This window comes from Pelodiscus sinensis, chromosome 3, assembly GCF_052426305.1.
Source record: "Pelodiscus sinensis isolate ZL-2025 chromosome 3, ASM5242630v1, whole genome shotgun sequence".
Classification (NCBI taxonomy): Eukaryota; Metazoa; Chordata; order Testudines; family Trionychidae; genus Pelodiscus; species Pelodiscus sinensis.
In genome coordinates, this window is record NC_143054.1 from 70,849,042 (window position 1) to 70,867,082 (window position 18,041).

At 39.8% G+C, this 18,041-nt stretch overlaps 1 protein-coding gene across 6 annotated transcripts in view; it reads right to left on the bottom strand.

Annotated features, from left to right (window-relative positions):
• MMS22L (MMS22 like, DNA repair protein) overlaps nucleotides 1-18,041 on the bottom strand; it is a 135,839-nt gene that overhangs the window by 32,432 nt on the left and 85,366 nt on the right. For all 6 annotated transcript variants that reach the window (XM_006118426.4, XM_075923917.2, XM_006118427.5 and 3 more), the window contains 2 exons: nucleotides 4,726-4,916; nucleotides 439-589 (listed from right to left, as the gene is read on the bottom strand). In XM_006118426.4, the coding sequence (XP_006118488.3) occupies nucleotides 439-589; nucleotides 4,726-4,916 (342 nt within the window). The remainder of the gene's footprint in view (nucleotides 1-438; nucleotides 590-4,725; nucleotides 4,917-18,041) is intronic.

Here is an 18,041-nt window from a genome sequence, read left to right on the forward strand (position 1 = left end):
AACAAAGAATTGCAAAGGGTCTACAGCAAGAAAACTCTAAAGTTCCACTTCAAGGGAGTCACTACTTTTAAAAAAAAAACAGTTACCTACCTTTCATAAAAGTTGTTCTTCAAGATGTGTTTCTCATGTGCATTCCAATAAATGTGCATGCGCTCATGCATGATTCCTGGAAGCATTTTCCCCAGTGGTACTGTTAGATCGGATGTTAAACCCCACAGTATATAGTGCTATTTTGACCCCTCCCCCCCAGTTCCTTCTTCCCATCAGGGATGGTCAATGGAGTGATTGTTCTCTTGCTCAGCAACACAGCTCTACCTGTTTCCAATTGTGTACATCATTATTCTAAGTGTTAGTTGTTCAAGTTGTTATTAGATAATAGGCTTTCACTAGGGATCCCTCTTTTTTTCCTGAAAAAACAAGAAGTTTTAAGTTGGTCACCTGTTTTGTATTAGATGACTTAGATATCTGGATACGAGCTGCGGACACACCATATCATCCCATCCAAACAACTGCATCATTGATACAACAGGCTGTGGCTGGAGTTCTGATGGAGCTGTGCATGGCATGTCCAAAGCCAACAGAGTAAAACCTGATGTTCGAGGAAAAAGGAGGGGCTGAGTGTTAAGTTTCTCCAAATATTTAAAATATATTCCTGTTCTACTAAAAATTAGTTATTATTATTTAATATATATGTTTCCATCACTCCCACAGGTTGCAATCACCATTGGGAACCCATCATGCCAGACACCATTTAAATGTATATGAAGATGCTGTCCCCATTCTGAGTAGCTTACAATCCATGGCAACATAAAATTTAGCAGACTGATAAAATCAAAATACATCCTGTTTAACACCATATTTTCCTTTTCCACTCCCTTTCATGCCTGAATACATTTTTTTGTCCCATTACAATTTTTAAAACTCTTTCTTTCTCAGGAATGAACTGTGTGTGATTAGCTTTACCTTTTGGAATTTAGTTTAAGTGCAGAATTGTTTCTGTAAATGAGAGTTGCTTGCAGAAGAAAAAAGTGTAAATACAGTGCTAATGACAAAGTTTCTTTTGAACTGAACAATTTCACATAGGCTAACACAACATCTTCAGATCTAGAAAACTGTCAAATGAATAACTGCCTCAGAATATTTTTTTTAGAAACACAAAGTGGGTGAGGTAATATCTCTTATTGGACTAACTGCTGTGGGGAAGACAGGGACGCTTTTGGGTTACAATTCAGATGTCACAATTTTTCTCTTACCCACAGCAGTTGGTCCAATAAAAGATATTATCTCACCCATCTTGTGTCTCTAATATCCTGGGACTGATACATCAATAACATCACCGCATGCAGAATTTTTTAATGAGACATAACCATGCTCTTTACACTAGTGGGCCAACATGGAACTTACCTCCAACACTAAAAACAACAAAAATTATTCTCTTAGCTCATTCTTTATGCTATGGATAATAAATACATTTCAAGGCAGGCTGGAGATATACCCTGGAATGCTGATAAGTTATTAGAATAAATGAAATTGGCAAAAGCAAAGGAGGCTTGGAAGACTCATCTTTGTTTTTTTATAAAATGAAAGGTGCTCACCAGCTCCTAGAAAACAGCATATTAATAAATTAACAGCATATGTTACATGTTTTCAGGAGCTGGTTTTTGACTGGCTGAAGTACAGCGCAAGTATATTCTCAGAAACAATACAAATGCAGCTATTTTAATTAATGGAACAGAGTTAGGTCTTTTATCTTACAAGTCCTCAGTAAGAGTGAACATGCAGTTTTGCTTCCTCAGAAGCAGACTAAGGATCTTTTGTAAAGCACAGTCACAATATGGTGCCTAATTCACCTTAGGAAAGGAAGTCATTGTGCCAATCATACAGACCTAGCACAGTTTACTTTCCTCACCACAGTCATTCGGCAATGTTTGCCAGTGCTGGAGATAAAAGTTGTGAAATTGAGTCCCAAGCCCACTCAATTTAGGCTTAATCAATTGTTCTTTTATTTATCCATTTCAGAAAGACTATTGTCACTTGGTGTCTGGACATACATTTATGCCAGATGAAGAACAACAGACAAAACAGAATTGATGAACAGGCCCAAGCAGCCACATTCTGGAGCGATAATAGTGGTCACCTACTCTGATACCTCTGGTCTTTCAGCCCTATTCTTCAGTTTCTGGTGCCCTGTTTCTCCAGTTTGGGGTCATATTCACTTCAGTCTTTTATACATTTTTACATTAAAAAGTCTTTACTCTTTGCCCAACTGGCTTACAGCACAAGAACCCTGTGGATTTTAGGTAACACATAATATTACACATAGCAAGTTTCAGTTGCCAAACTTCAGTATTTTTCCTGCTGGTTTGGGGGACATGGCTTTGTTTGGTCACCCTGCCTAGGTCTTCCCAGAAAAAGGTTTTGGTTCTGTGTTTTTATTTAGCATTATTTGTTTGTGTCTCTCTTACTTCTATGTTGATTCTGTTCTGCCGGCAATAATATTTTAAGCGGATGAGCAATTCAAAAGACAAATCAGAAAAAAAAATCACTTATGCCACCAAAACTCTAGCTTTAGAGATACATCAGCTGTGCTCATTCACTGCACATAATTATAGGTAATAAAAATGTAGTTCTCAGAGCTCTTACTATTACTATCAACGATTCTTCATTTTATATTTCAATGCTACAAGTCAGTTGTATTATTCTAAGCTACCATTAATTTATTAGAAAGGGGAGGGAAGTTACAGAAAAAGTGGTTCTTTAATGTACATTTATCTTCATACAAAACTCAGATTAATATTTATAAATCAGTGCCAAGAAACTTCATTAGAATACCAATGCAAATTCATTTTTGAGGAGTGATTCCATTTTTGGGTCCTTGATATTTAGTAGTTTCAATGGTATTCCAACACCAGTAAAAATATGAGAAGAAGGGAACAGAATGGCGTTGTGAAAGGTGTTACTTCCTGTTCCTGGATGTTTACTTGCCATCCACCTAATTAAGAGGAGGAGTAGCAGTGTTAAGGAGACTGCCATCTCCGTGTTTGAACCTTCAATGCAAGGAGCCTGCAAAGTGGAAAAAGGAATTACATTCTTTCACACTGCTCCCCAATATTGGCTCATAGCACAGGTCACAACTGTATCTATACTCAGCATTGCAAGTACATTTCTAATAATGTTGGTTCTCTCACGATTTTGTACGGAAAAGGAAAAAGGAAATATTTGGGAAAAATATCTAACCATAGAAGGAGAATGGATCTTGATTTAATTTTGTATTGCCACTTTCTACAAATGCCTCTGTAGTGACAGACTTTTACTTCAGCTGTTTGAATTATGTTGCAGCACCTAAAATGAAGGTTTACAGAAAAAGTTTAAGAAGGGATTTAATATCAGAGATTATAATTTGTTTAGTTGGACATAAAATGAGTGGTGATAATATCAGGACTCTTTGCTTAGACTAGTATTTAGTTTTAAGAATAATGCTTTAATTAAATAAGAATTAAATGTTAGTTTAAATTCAGAAAATGCAACATGGCTGACCAAAATGGCAGACATGGGGATGATGTAGTGGAAGATAAGGTACACAGAGGTCCATTAGCTATGATGTAATAATTTTACTTCCTATGATACAAACGTAAATTCCACTTCTGGTGGGGAATATCTCATCAAAATTCCGTAGAGACATATGGCCCACAGGAATAAATGAGGCTTCCAAACAAGAAGTAGCTAGGAGTCATCCAAAGGTCAGCTAAAAGCTGGAATACATTGAGCCCATAGAAATTCATGGTGCTTCCTGTATATACGACTTGATTAGCAAATAGCATATGCTAATCCCTGGAAGTCGATTGACTGAGCTCGAATGTCACATGGCATAAATTAGCATATTCTGATCACTGAAAGCTGACTGGCAGAATTATGATAACAAATCACAAATTAATAAGAAATGAAATCAAGGGTTTTCTCTTGAAATAACTGCGTCTTAACGGTGTCTTATTTCGAAATAGCGCCATAATGCGAATATGCAAATGAAGCACGGGATATTTAAATCCCGGCTTCATTTGCAATTTCAAATGTCTTCATTTGCATCCCTCTCTCGAAAGAAGGTGCAAGTGTAGACATACCCTGACATGCTATCCATATGTCTGGATTTGGAGTGGTTCTTTGTAAGGTAAAATTCTAGCAACGTAACAACTTCCTATACAAAATGACCTATGTAATGTCAGAATGTATCTGAATGTAAAAATGCTACAAAAAGGATAATGAAATGTACCTTTAAAAAAAAATCTACATAAATGTCAAAACAAGATACCAAAAAGTGAATTATGTAAGCTATTCGCATACTGACAAAACCAAAAGGAGAGCAAACTTTCATGTAAAGCAATAGGACAAATTTTAGGTATAATATAATGAACTATAAAACATTATCCTTATTTAGATTTACAACAGACATTGCAAATATAATTTAAGCTGTCAATGATGTGAAAAATCAAAGAGTCCTATAGATTCAAACCATTCCAGTGTCATGGATCTGCATCCTATAGGCAGAGACTCTATTTTTTTATGTCAACATATTTAGCACCATTTAGCACAGAGCCTCATCTCTACATTTAGGTAGATTTGAGCTACTAAATAGGAGCAGTAATATGTGAAAACAATAAAATACACCAAAAAGTTTGCATCCAAGGAAACAGCAAAGGAAGCAATAGAAAAATGAAGGTCAGTGCTGACCTGCAGCTGTATCTGCAAGCTGTGGAGGTGGCAGTGTCTGTGACATTCTCTGGCTCTTCAAGAAAGGGAAAAAATTTCTCCATAGAGCACTGGCAACAGCAAGGTGGTGCTCTTTAGCCACTAATGGAAGTTGTGCGTTGGGACCCATGTTCCCTAGCTGAGGTCCCTGGATCACACGTTTGTGCACACTCCTGGGGAGAAACAAAAACAACGTTAACATGCAATAAATGAAAAAATGGATTCTTTCACAGCTTCTTTAAACTGTACAGTCTGAGAACTGAAGGATCATTTTGTATAATTAAAACCTTTATGCACAGACATTATGCATACCAGTTATTTGATGGATGAATGATGGCATATTAAGCACCATAAAGTTAATGTTAATTACTAATGTCAGCCATTAATTATATGCTTTTTAATATGTCAGATCAAAATGAGGAATAGGCCACTTTAAAATGAGCGTTTGCATTTTGCAACTGCTGGTAAGACAAGTGAGCCTTGCTACAATCCAAAGCAGACACTTAAAAAAAAAGTCTGTAAAAGGTCCTGGGTGTTTAGAGAAGAACAGTAAATAATGAAAAATGTTTTTTCTTAATGCTAAGACTTAAAATTAGAGTTTACTTTTTAATTTGCAAAACCTCAGCAAATGAATGTAGAATAAAAGCAAAGATTCATGTTTTCCCAATGCATCACAGACAAGGTTTGACAGCAGTGCCCATACCTTTGTTAGTACAGTAAGGACAAAAGTTACCATTGCCACACAATCCCATCTCTTTGTGAGACAATGTGGCATAAATTCAATAATGCATTCAATTTTCTTTGATTCTTCTAGTACCATTCCTACTACTTAATCTAATTTGGAAGTTGTGACTTTCTAGAGGTTTAATAGAGATATGTCTGCAGGGAATCAATGTTCTCAGAGAAATGATGGGGAGGGGGGAGGCATTAATAAATTTGTCTGGTGCACTAGGATAGGAAGCATTACTGCAGTGGGCTGATCAACTAAATAACATGCTTATTAAAAACAATCTGCAGGAACACACTATTATTCCTGTTCCTATTTATCTTCTGGTCAACTCAATTGAGACTGTGCATTAAAGCGCAGGCAGCATTATTACATTTGCTTTATTAAATTCTATAAACAGCTCTGTAAAGTCAAAGTCAAGATACTTATAGATAATAGCATAGAGTGAAGGCAGTGAGACTTGCCTTAACACTAATGTTTGTAGACTATAACATACGAGGAAAAAAAAGTCAACAGAAAACATTTCATAAACCTCCCCTTCCTAGGTTTTTTTATTCTATGTTCATCCACCTTTGAGAATGTGAATGAATCAGACACCTGTCAGGACATCAGTAAGAGAATGATTTTAAATAAAGAGCAGACAGGCAGCAAGGCCTACTGTTAGTATATATGATATTAGAAATGTGTATCCCATTATACCAAATTAGTATCCAAAAATTCTTCCAAACAGATCCTTTTAAAACAAAGTATACCGGCTGTCAAAGGCAGCAGATACCTTATGGCTATCCACAGGTATCTATTAGTTTCAATGGGATACACACAGAGAATTGAGTACCACTATTTTTTGATTGGTTACACTTAATACATATAATATACTATGTTACACAACCTATAAGACATCAGATATTTTGTTGAGCGGGACATGGTCCAAACACATGAATAAGAACCAGAAATTCCTGAATTCTAAGCTCACCTCTAGCTTTTATTCCTTTTGTGGCCTTAGAAAAATAACTTAATCTTTGTAAATTTCAATATCCGATACACTGAATCGAGTTCATAATATTTAGCTCCACTTTCATAGGATGTTAAGAAGATTAATCAATGTTTGTAAAAACCTGTAGAAGATGAAAACTCTGTACAGTGTAACAGCTGAGTAGCCCATTTAAAAAATCATTTCCAAGTTAACATGCCTAAAAAGGTGCTTCTTCGAGATTTTCTCTGACACACACGATGGCTATAGTAATAACACCAGCAGAAGTACAAGTTTAAAAAACAGCCATGTAATCATATGGGCTTGCAGCAATGTGGTAGAGTTAACTGTAAGCAGAAAATTATTATTAGACTGAGTTAAAAAATAAAAGGAATTCACAGCTCAAAAATCTGAATGGCTTTGTTTGTTTTTGTTTTAATAAAGGGAAAGAGAATTCCTTTTAGTACAGCAAGTAAAATGACAAGGATCAAATTCTATTCTTATATCTACTGATTAGTCCTTCCCCTCCCCTCCAAATTGCCTCTCCAAAGAAAGACTGTTTGCATCTCATTTAGCCATCTATGTTTAGGGGAAGGATGTTCAGACTTCCAAAGTAAGGTAATAGATCTCTGTGTCAGAAGAAGGACAAGATGCATAAATCTGCGTTTCTGTTTATTCACAGTGACCTAAACACACACTTGCAATAAGGTAAATGCTTTATGTCAATGGGACTTCAATATGTACTATAGTCAATGTTCAGTCAGCCACCTCCACTAATAAACAAACCAATTTATTGCAATAAAAATACCGATAAATACAGCCACGTTTCACTTAGCAGCCTAGTCAAATGTGCCCACTAGAAACCTGCTGCACTGCTGAGATCATATTCATTCTGTTTGCCATAGGTAAAACTGTCATAATAGTTTCTGGAACCATTCACCATTTCATTAAAATGGTAAAAAAAATGCTTTGGTTTCTTTTGTTTTAATAATGCATTTAATATTTTTGCTAAAATGTGTTTTTCTGTTTACTAACAGACAAAATAAAAACAGGCATTATAAAAGCAAGGAACATTTGTTACTCCTGTTTGTAGCCTGTGGGTTGTGCTGGACAATCATATAGCAGCTATGTTCAGGAATCTTTTTTACCCTTCATGCATGGACAGGAGATTACAGCCATTTCTTTCAGGTGTGGTCCTTGATACCAGGGTGTTTCCCTCTTTCCCTTCCAGACTAGATTGCTGCAATGCACTCTACTTAGGTCTTATCCTCATGATGGGTGGGCCAAGTATAATCATCTTCCATGGGAGTTGTGGACCCTCAGGTGGCTGATAAGGCTGATCCTTGAACCACAAGTTCTATACAGTGAGAACTAGGGTTGCCAGGTGTCCGGTTTTGAACTGAACAGTCCAGTATTTGAGCTTTCTGTTCGGGAAACAAATTGAGAAAAATATAAATGAGAAAATATAACTGGCATTTTCTAAATAAGATGTAGTGTAGATTGTGATGTAATGTCAAGTGTGTCCGGTATTTTTGTTGAAACCCTCTGGCAACCCTAGTGAGGGCAGATGTTTCCAGGTGCAGCAGGAGGCTCTTGACCATGACTAGAAGCCAGTCTCTCCTTCTTCCTGCACCTCTTCTCCTCCTCAGCTTGTTGGCAGGCAAATTCAAAATGCAGGGGATCACTGTGTAGGGCTTCTCTCCATTTTGAGTGATTCTGGGCAAGTGTCTCTCAAGAGTCAATGTCAATGTTGCACTTCTTTAAGTTATCCTTTAGCAAGTCCTTATAACATTTCCAATGTCTTCCTGCGTTACAATATCCTTCTTTCAGCTAAGAAAATAGGACCTCTTTTGGGAAGCGATGGTCTGGCATCCAAACAACTTGACCAGTCCAGCGAAGTTGCTGATGGATGATAATTGCGTCGATATTGGTGGTCTTTACCTCTTTCAGAACACTGATGTTAATGTGCCTGTCTTCCCATTTGATCTTCAAGATCTTGCAGAGGAAGTGTTAGTGATACCTCTCAAGGACTTTCAGGTGATGTCTGCAGGTGTTCAGGTTTCAGACCCATACAATAGCGTTGGGAGAATGACGGCTTGATAGACAAGAAGCTTGGTGTCTGTTCAAGTGCTGTGATCTTCAAAAACCTTGTGCAGTAAACGAGCAAAGGATACACTGGCACAGCTCAAACGATGTTGGATTTCTACATCAATATCTGCCTTGGATGAAAGATAACTTCCAAAGTAGAGAAAATGGCTATATTTAGGGCTATACTTTGGACCAATCCAAAAATTTAAACAGGTGCAGAATGACACACATTGCCTATTAAATTGAAGTGTATGTCACCGACAGAGATGTTAGCGTGTAATTGAACAGTTGTGTAACTGCATGAAATGTAGGCGATTACATGACTATTCAATATTCCATGGGAAGTGGGGCCGGCAGCCAGTGCGCTCCGGGCCCCACTTCTGGGGAACCCCCTGCTACTACCTCTCTATCTGGCAGTAGTGCAGGGTGGCAGGCAGGAGCTGGTCTGTGAGGGGAACCAGTTTAAAATCCAGCTCCCCCACAAACTGGCTCCTTCCTGACAGAGGCAGCAGTGCAGGGTGTTTCCCCCCACTGCATTTGCAGGACACAAGGGGTGGGCAGGCAGGTCCATGGAGCCATCATGCATGGGGAGCCTGCTTGAAAGCCAGCTCCCCGTGCATATCATCTGCTGTCTGGCTCCTTCACCCTCCACGCTGCTGCCTCTCTATTACAGGCAGCAGCATTGGGATGGGGGTGGCAGGTGGATCTGGTGCTTATGAGGAATCAGCTTTTAATCCAACTCCTCATGGGCACCAGCTCCCCTCTCCCTCTTGCTGCATCTCATACCAAGGCAGCAAGGAGGGGGAGAAATGTGTACACAGGTTGGATTTCTCTAGTCTGGCATCCTCAGGACCTGACTAGTCCCGAATGAGGGGATTTGCTGGACCAGGGATGGGTCCCTCTCCTCGTGTCTGTGCTGCCACCAGGGTAGGGTTCCAGCCTGCCCCCGCTGCTGCCTCTGCCCCACCCCAGGGGCTCATCCTGGCCCCACTACTGTAGGGGCTGGAGCACCATGGACAGAGCTACATAGAGGCAGAGGTCCACAGCTGCCTGGCTCCACAGCTGGAGCTGTGGCCGGGGCAGAGGGACAGGGTCAGAGCTCCCTGGTTGCTGCTGGGGATGGAGTCCCCCGGCTGCTGGAACCAGAATGTGTCCAGAGCACCATGACTGGGAACGGGGCCAGAGCTCCCTGGCTGCCCCTGGAGTTGGAACTACCTGGCTGGAGCTGGAGGCCCATGGCTGCAGCCGGAGGCCCATGGCTGCAGCCAGGCTAGAACTCTCTGGCTCCTGGAGGTAGGGACCTCTGCTGGGGTCACAACACCCCACCATGCTGCCCTCCCCCCACACATACTCTGGACTCCCTGCTGAGTCGCTGGTGCCCCTTACAGCGCTCCTGCCTCCGCCGCCAGACCTTCCTCTTTCTGGGTTCTGTGATCCAGGAACATCCATGACAGACCAGGAAGTCCCGATTAAGGGAGCTACAGCCCGTAGTTGAGAAGATTAACTGATAAGACCAGGCTTATTGGTTAATCACAGAGCCATCTACACAATGACACCAATGCTCCTGGATCTGCGCTGGCTGCCTACTGGCTTCCAGACTGAATGTCGTGTTTATTTTGATCTATAGCAGCTTGGGATCCTGCAAGTTGAGAGGTTGCCTCTTTCTACCTGCCGTACTGTCAGAATGTGATCAACAGAGGAATTTGTGCTGTATTACCCTGGATTTAAAAGCAATGTGACCAAGTGGTACTGCATTCTTTATGAGAGATCCTCAGCCCTGAAATAGGCTCCCTTTTCCAAGCTCCATGCCTGACAGGCTAAATCCAGTAACAGAAATGAGAAATTTTAGAAAGAAAATAATCATTCACTTTCACTGGAATGCTAAGGAGATATTTAAACAGCTGAGTAAAGGGATACAGATCAGTAAGATTTTAAATGACCTGAAGTCAATACTAACCTGAGGCAGAAACAGAAGGTCTTGCCCCAAAACTAGCCACGTAGATACAAAGGAATCTAGGGAGGTCAACTACCTACACATTCTATGTGCACCTCTGCATACTATCCCTCCCTCCCTACTCTTTCTGTACTTTATCAGACCCCATGCTTACAGGGACCCAAATCCCCTCAAATAGGGAAGGGTATAACAGGATTGGAGAGAATGGGAAAACTGGTTTAGAGATTGCTTACAAAATCAGCATAAACATACTCATAAGGATACCGCAGGGCTGGAGAAAAGAACCCACCATTCTCTGTGGATCTCTTGCCACGCAGATCCTGTTTTCTGTGCAGCACTATTTACATTCTGTCCCTCCCCCCCAGGCTAAGGCCTACTGCTGCACTTATGGAAGCAGAGTATACAAAATATCCCATAATCAGAATGAAATGCAGGAAATGTTGCTCAAAACCTGTCCAGCAACCTTTTCTGTTGAGTGTTTTTATATATATATATAAAGAGAGGAGCAAGAACTTGCATCCTTGGACAAAACCAGAAACACTGGGTTAAGAGAAATTTGTATTTCTAAGACAATAAATGGCCTTGATGCTTAGAATTTGAAACACTAATATCAGTTTTCAAAAAAAGACTAGAAGCAGTCAAATGAAACAAAAGCATCACTATAGCAAGACTGACAGCTTTGTATGAGTAATAGAGGCCTTGCATCCTATGTGGCACACTTGGCCTAAATAATGAAGCACTCCCTACTCAATTTTTTCCCCTCAGTGCCCCCAGTACAGTATAATCACTATAGAATCTCTTATTCTTTCATTCGGAAAGCAAATTCAATGTATTTTCCTTTGGTCCAAATATTTGGTTTTCAATACCAATACTGACAAAACTGTATTGCAGAGGTTGTTGGATGAAAGTTGAAAATTTACCAGAGGGTTATGGGGCAATTTAGTTTTTTGATACATGATCCCAGAAAACTGGGTGGAGGGTTGGCCCTGAATGTCTAGCTCCTCAAATAATTGAGAGTTTTGATTTGGTAAAAGAGGACATTTTCTTTACTCTCCCCCCTTTCGGGCAGGGGCAGAGGGGACTTCAAATCTCAAAGGGGGAAAGGGTGGAAGATGCTGGATGTTCTCCTCTTCACCTTGCCTTAAAAACTGCCACTTTATCAATAACAATGGAAAAGAGTATTCCTCTGATGTTTCTGCTAAATGACCAGGAGTGAAATATTTGCCAAAGTTGGCATTATTTAAAGTAGCATCCTTGAGCATCAGTGTTAACAACCCATTGATATGGATGAGGCAAGTGCCTTAAAGAAAGAAAATGTAGATTCTGGAGTACAATTACATGACAAATTCAAAACAAAGGGCAATCATTCAGCAATTTATGCAGCCACAAAAATTGGGGCTGCATAATCATATTATACACAACACTCTGATAACAATGCACTTGAAGCTTGTTCGGTATTGCATTTACAACAAGAGCAAAACTCTAAGATCCTTGTTGGAAGGGATAGTCTATAAATTCCATTCAGTACTATAACAGATCTGATCATTTGAACAGTATTCTAGAATTCAGTTAAGACTATTCATCCGCTTATACCCTTTTCAAATATCCACACTCCTATGCACTTTTGGGGGGAGGTAGGGAGGAGGGAAACTGTTGCTTCTTACAATGCTTGGATCATAAACAAGTCTTTTACAGAAGACCCAAGGGGTCTTTTTGGCAGAACGATTTAAGTCTTTTTCCATGGCTATTTTTATTCCACATAAAACAAATATTTTCAAATGAAGACACCCTCCACTAGACTCTGAAATGACCTATAAAATAATCTACATCTTTTGTTATACTGCCTGTGCTGATCTTGCTTATTTTTCCTTAAAGAGAGAGAGAGAGAAATGACCAATCCCTTCAGAGATAAAAATTCAAGGCAGCAGCTACAAGCAAGTCTTCACAGCTATCCTACAAGTGGTATACCTTTAATTTTCAATAGCATAAAAAAATAAATGGTATGCTGAACATTTTTGGATTCTCAATCCTACATGTAAGTCCCATCTGGGCACCTATACCATTAGTTTACATATACAATACCTAAAAATTTAGGGATGCGTATCCCTAAACACAAAAAAGTCTTTGCAAATTAATAGCACATCCCTTTGAAATTCACTAAAGCATGAAAGCCTAATACAGGCATCTGGTTAGCTGCTTGTCAGATCAGTTAGACATGATAGGTGTAGAAAAATTCACTATGGATCCCAGACTGAGCCCTCCTTTTGAGCAGAATCTCTGACACTTGTGCTGAGTGACAAAAATATCTACTGTAGTATTGTTCTAGCTCACAAAGAGCTCTCAAATATCCTGTGTTCTTTCCCACTCTTTGTTCAAGAGGAAATGCCTGGTGAGATTGTCTACTAGTGTTCTGCAGAGGCATCAGTCCCAGAGTTTGACGGCTCCCTGGAAGAGTGAGGAAGACCTTATCTCACTTTGTTGATGTAAAACATGGTGGTCACATTGTTGGTCATGTTTTGGACCAGCTGATATCCAACAGAGAAAAGATATGCAGGTTTTCCAAATGTGAGGACATTGATCTGAATTCTTCTCTTTCTTGTGGGCCATCGGCCTATGTTATTTGTACATTCATACCCATCCTTGTAAAAAAAAAAAAAATACATCTGTGACTATCGCCTGGGAAGGCAGGAAAGCTCTGAAAAGGACCCTCTGCATGCATTTGATGTATCCTTTCACCATTTCAGGGAGAATAGGACCAAAGGTGGGATGGTTAGGGGTATGTTCCAATTTCAACCAACCTATAAGAATCAGAACTGAAGTCTGGCATGCCACACTATGAATATACTGGAGGTCTTATGATCTAGAAGAGCGAAGCATTACCACCACATAAGTATTTGGGTTTCTTCTAGAGCACAGCAATGAGCATTTGTAAGGGGACTGTTAGCCCCTTAATAAAACTCAGTGGGAGTTTTTGGTTGGCCAGCTCCCAGTACCAAAAGGGGAAGGGTCCATGAGAAATCAGGGTCCTGAGACTGACAGACCCCAGGGACAACGGGAAGAGGCCAACACTCCAGCTCAGCCTGACTGACAGGTTGGACAGATCAAGGAGAGAATTAGAATGACAGGTCCCGTCCTCTGTGTAAGCGGGGATTTTCTGGGTCTCTGTGAGAAAAGGAGAGAGAATTAAGAAGAGCAGCAGGAAAAGCAAGCTGTGTAGAGACAGACCTGCAGTGTCAGAGCCAGACACACACAGACCAAGGAGCGCAGACCCTGTGCTGAGCAGCAGACCTGCAGTGACCAGAGAGCCAAAGGGATCAGAAAAGCAACACAAGCAGCAGGAGTCTGGCAAAGCAGCAGTGTCTGTAGCTGGGTGTGGTGAGCAGCTGGGACCAGCAAAGGGGGGGAAAGAGGCTCTGGGCAGGAACACGCCACCAGCCAAGAGGCCCTGCAGGCCAGACTTGGAGAGGGATTGTAACTCCAACTGGGAGAGGGGTTCTGCCACCTAGAGCCTGAGGCTGTGTGGTCACTGCCAGAGCAAGCGTGTCCAACCTGCAGTTCCCCTGCAGCACAGCCAGGGCTCGAGAAAGAGCCCTGGGACCTATAAAGGAACAGACTGTGAACTGTCCTTACACTCTGCAGACTGCTGTTTGTGATGAACCCGTGCTACAGAGCAGGGCTATGTGTTCTCTTTTAACCTCTCTCATTTTTCCTTATTCTTTTCTTTTTAATCAATTGTGGTTTAATAAATTGTATTTGCTTTGAACTGTATGAAATTATCACTGGATCAAGAAAGCCTGCAGTGTGCAGAGAGACCCCCAGAGTGGGGACACCCTAACCCTTCCCCAAGTGACTACAAGGTCGGGGATTAAGGCCCAGAAAACCTGGGTCCAGCCTTGTTGTGATTTCGAGGACTCTGCTACTCAGGAGAGTGGAAGGGGAGCCCTCAGGGTCAGGGAGGCCTTTGGGTAAAAGAAGTGGGAGCGGGGACTCAGATCCTTTTGCTGGTCCATTTCACCAGGGTAGTATAGAAGCCAGGAAAGTTCCCCACAATAGCAGGACCATTCCCCCGCTTAGACAAAGTATAAATATTTGTATTTGTGTTTGTTTACCTATGTTTACTGAAAGAAAATTATTTAGATTGCATGGTATTTGTGGCACAATATAGCTCTTCTTTAATCTGTTTGTACAGCACCTAGCACAACAGGTTTTTAATCCTGACTGCAGCCTCCAGATACCACCATTATTCAAATAATACTAATCACTGAGGAAGTCAAAAATTCAAAAATTAAGCTGACTGAATTCCCCAAATACATACAAACATCTAAAAAGTTTCTCGGAAGTGGGTTTTATGTGCTCTGATCACTCAAAAACAATCACACAGAATTTTAACAAAACTTTAGGGAAATAAGTTGTATTTCAAGATAAGTAGCATAAGAAACTGCAGCCCCAAAAGATTTTTTTTCTCTTCAGAAAGACAACAGCTTGAAAAGAAGGGCTTATAATGAATGTGTCAGTGTAGCCTGAGCCATGATGATAGCATCTCTACCACAGTGCTGTAATCCAGACTGATAATATTTTATCATTATTTCTTCAGTTCTGCTTGCACAAACATTAATGCTCCTCCATCAGCTTAGTATTTATTACAACATGTTTCGGTGTTCTTCCACCAGTTTTGTCTGCTTCAATAATCCAAAATAAACTGCACACTGAAATGTTTACTAGAAAAAGGAGGAAAGGGAAAAATGTGGGACGGGTAAACACTTATAACAGCAGGCCATTTTTTTGTTAAATGCTTCCATAACTCATCCATTTCTGCAAGGTATTCTGTAACAGAAAGGGTCTGTCTCCGTAATCACAGATGACACTGTGTTATGGTACATGTTCATCAAAGGTGTCTGCAGTACCTAGGCAAAATAGATTGAGATGTTTTAAATTTGGGATTTTATGCCTTTAAATGGACATGATAAGACAATTGATTTGATTCAGTTTAAAGAGGTGCATGTCATACAAACCAAATGAGTTGTCTGCTCCACTACCTTCATTATTGCAAGCTGTCAGTGTTCTAAAACTTGGAAGAGTCCTACTTTCAAGGAGTCTAGGATTCTTTCAAGTTTCAATATCCTGCCAGCTTACAAGAATGGAACTGGCAGGTAGGCAGATGGCATAAAGCTCAGGAGCACACACCTGAACCACTGCAGCACTCTGGGTTGGAAACAAGCTGCCAAGATGAAAAGCTGGTATTTTAGACATGTTGCAAACCCTTGATTTAGAGACTTTTGAAAGAGAGAGTCTCATTTTATGCCCTTCAGTTACGACAACTTCTCTGAAAGTTACAGCTTGTGGGGCAATTTTTGAAAACAATACCATCAAACCAACCCCCATTTTCCAAATGTAAACAAAGTTAGAGGCTATGGTGGGAATTCTGTATTCAATTTTTCTTCTTGTAAAAATATTTATATTGCTGAAATAAAAAGTTAATGGAACTCTCATTGAAAGTGTTTTTGGTACTCTCCCTGAACACATCATGGATCCAAATGATACTATTACACTTTTTAATAGATAATATAGTATACTCCTGTTTTCAGTGGTCATTGACAACAGATAATAAGCCTCTAATGTGACAGCTTTTATAAGCAAAGTGATTAAGTGTTATAAAGATCATTAAGTCCTCTTACTATGTCATTGGAGGAAGGCCCATGGGTATTTCTCATTTAAATTTAGCCCAGACTCATCTTTCTAAGTTAAATAATATCAGTACAGGAATACTTTAAACTCAAAGACATTTTCACTGCTTAAACATATTCAACAAATTATGCAAATAAAAAACAAAGCTGTTTGAAGGTGCAAATATCCTAATCCATTTAATGATTTGTAAGAATTGACGATAGCCATTTTTCCCCCCAGAACTAGTTCCAAGGCTGAAAGCAAGGTTCCACTTACAGGAACTTTAACGTACAGTGGCACAAATTCAGCTATAATATTATTTTCTCGCTAAGTTACCTTACTGGATTATATGCATCAGTACATGCAATACAGGTTCTCAGCAATTAAAAAGAAAAATCAATCTTCATATCAATAACTTGTATCAATACTTAATTATAATATTTATAGTTGCAGAGGTGGACCTTGTAATTTTTCCCTTTTAATAAATAGAAGCAATTTAAACATTAAAAAATTGCAGCTGTTTTTATTTGCATATCACTTCCATTAACAATGCAATGAATTATATTACTAGGTGCACTGCTATCTCCTATTTTGAACTAAAATCAAAAAGTTCCAGTCTAACAGTGATCCTTTAAAATAAAAGCTTTCCAAGTTCAATGCCATTTTTGAAATATTCATTTGGATCAACTATTTCTCCCAATTTATAAAATGCAGGCGACAGTGTAGGAAGACATGGAAAACATTCTCTTTTCAAATTGCAGCTGATTAGTCACAACAAATGATTATGCAACATAAGTAGCGATTTTCGGTTTGGCCTGTACTGCAACAGAGAAGTATGACTACAGAAATATAGCTTGCATCTGCCTGAAAAATAGGATGAAAATGGATATGCCAACATAATTATTTTCTTCTCTAAAACCTCCATTAGGTAGAAAGCTAGTGCTTCTTCTAAAAGTGCGAGACCTCAGGGAAAAAAAAGCCAAGGGCCTAAGGTCAGAGGAGGTAGCGCTCCCTGGCATACATGCCATCCCAATTTCCACACAAGTCAGCTTGCAGTCTAATTAAGCATATTTACAACAAAGCAGATTTTTACCTAAACTCATTGAGATCAGTTTTTTGCAGGTGCTGGCTGTGATTGTTGTTGTCAGTCTGACTACCTGAAAGCAAGGGCCTGGAAAGTATGGGGGAGATATTGAATTGTGAAAGTCAAATTACAAAGAGCAATAGCTAATGTTTGTGGTGATAACTGCTTTGTCCTCTTCCCTTTTAAAGGATCATTATTTGGCTTGACTTGACAAGGACCAACAGGTCTGTATACCATAGTTTATTTGTTAAATCTCCACACAACTTTGGTTGTTACCTTAGTCCAGGACTGCTACAGCCTATTTACCATTCTAGATAGAGAGGTAAACAGACAAATCTGTCTCCACAAATCTTTACTTCCTTGTCTATTGTAGTAAATTCTAGGACCCTGGATCATAGAATCACAGAATACTAGGATTGGAAGGGACCTCGAGAGGTCATAGAGTCCAGTCCCCTGCCTTCATGGCAGGACCCAGTACTGACTAGCCCATCCCTGATAGACATTTATCTAACCAGCTTTTAAGTATCTCTAAAGATGGAGATTCTACAACTTCCCTAGGCAACTTATTCCAGTGTTTAACCACAATTTTTCTCCCTCCTCCTTGTGACACCCTTTTAGATAACTGAAAACCGATATCATGTCCCCTCTCAATCTTTTCTTTTCCAAACTAAATAAGCCCAGTTCTTTCAGTCTTCCTTCATAGGTCATGTTCTCTAGACTTTTAATCATTCTTGTTCTTCTTCTCTGGACCTTCTCCAATTTCTCCACATCTTTCTTGAAATGCAATGCCCAGAACTGGACACAATACTCA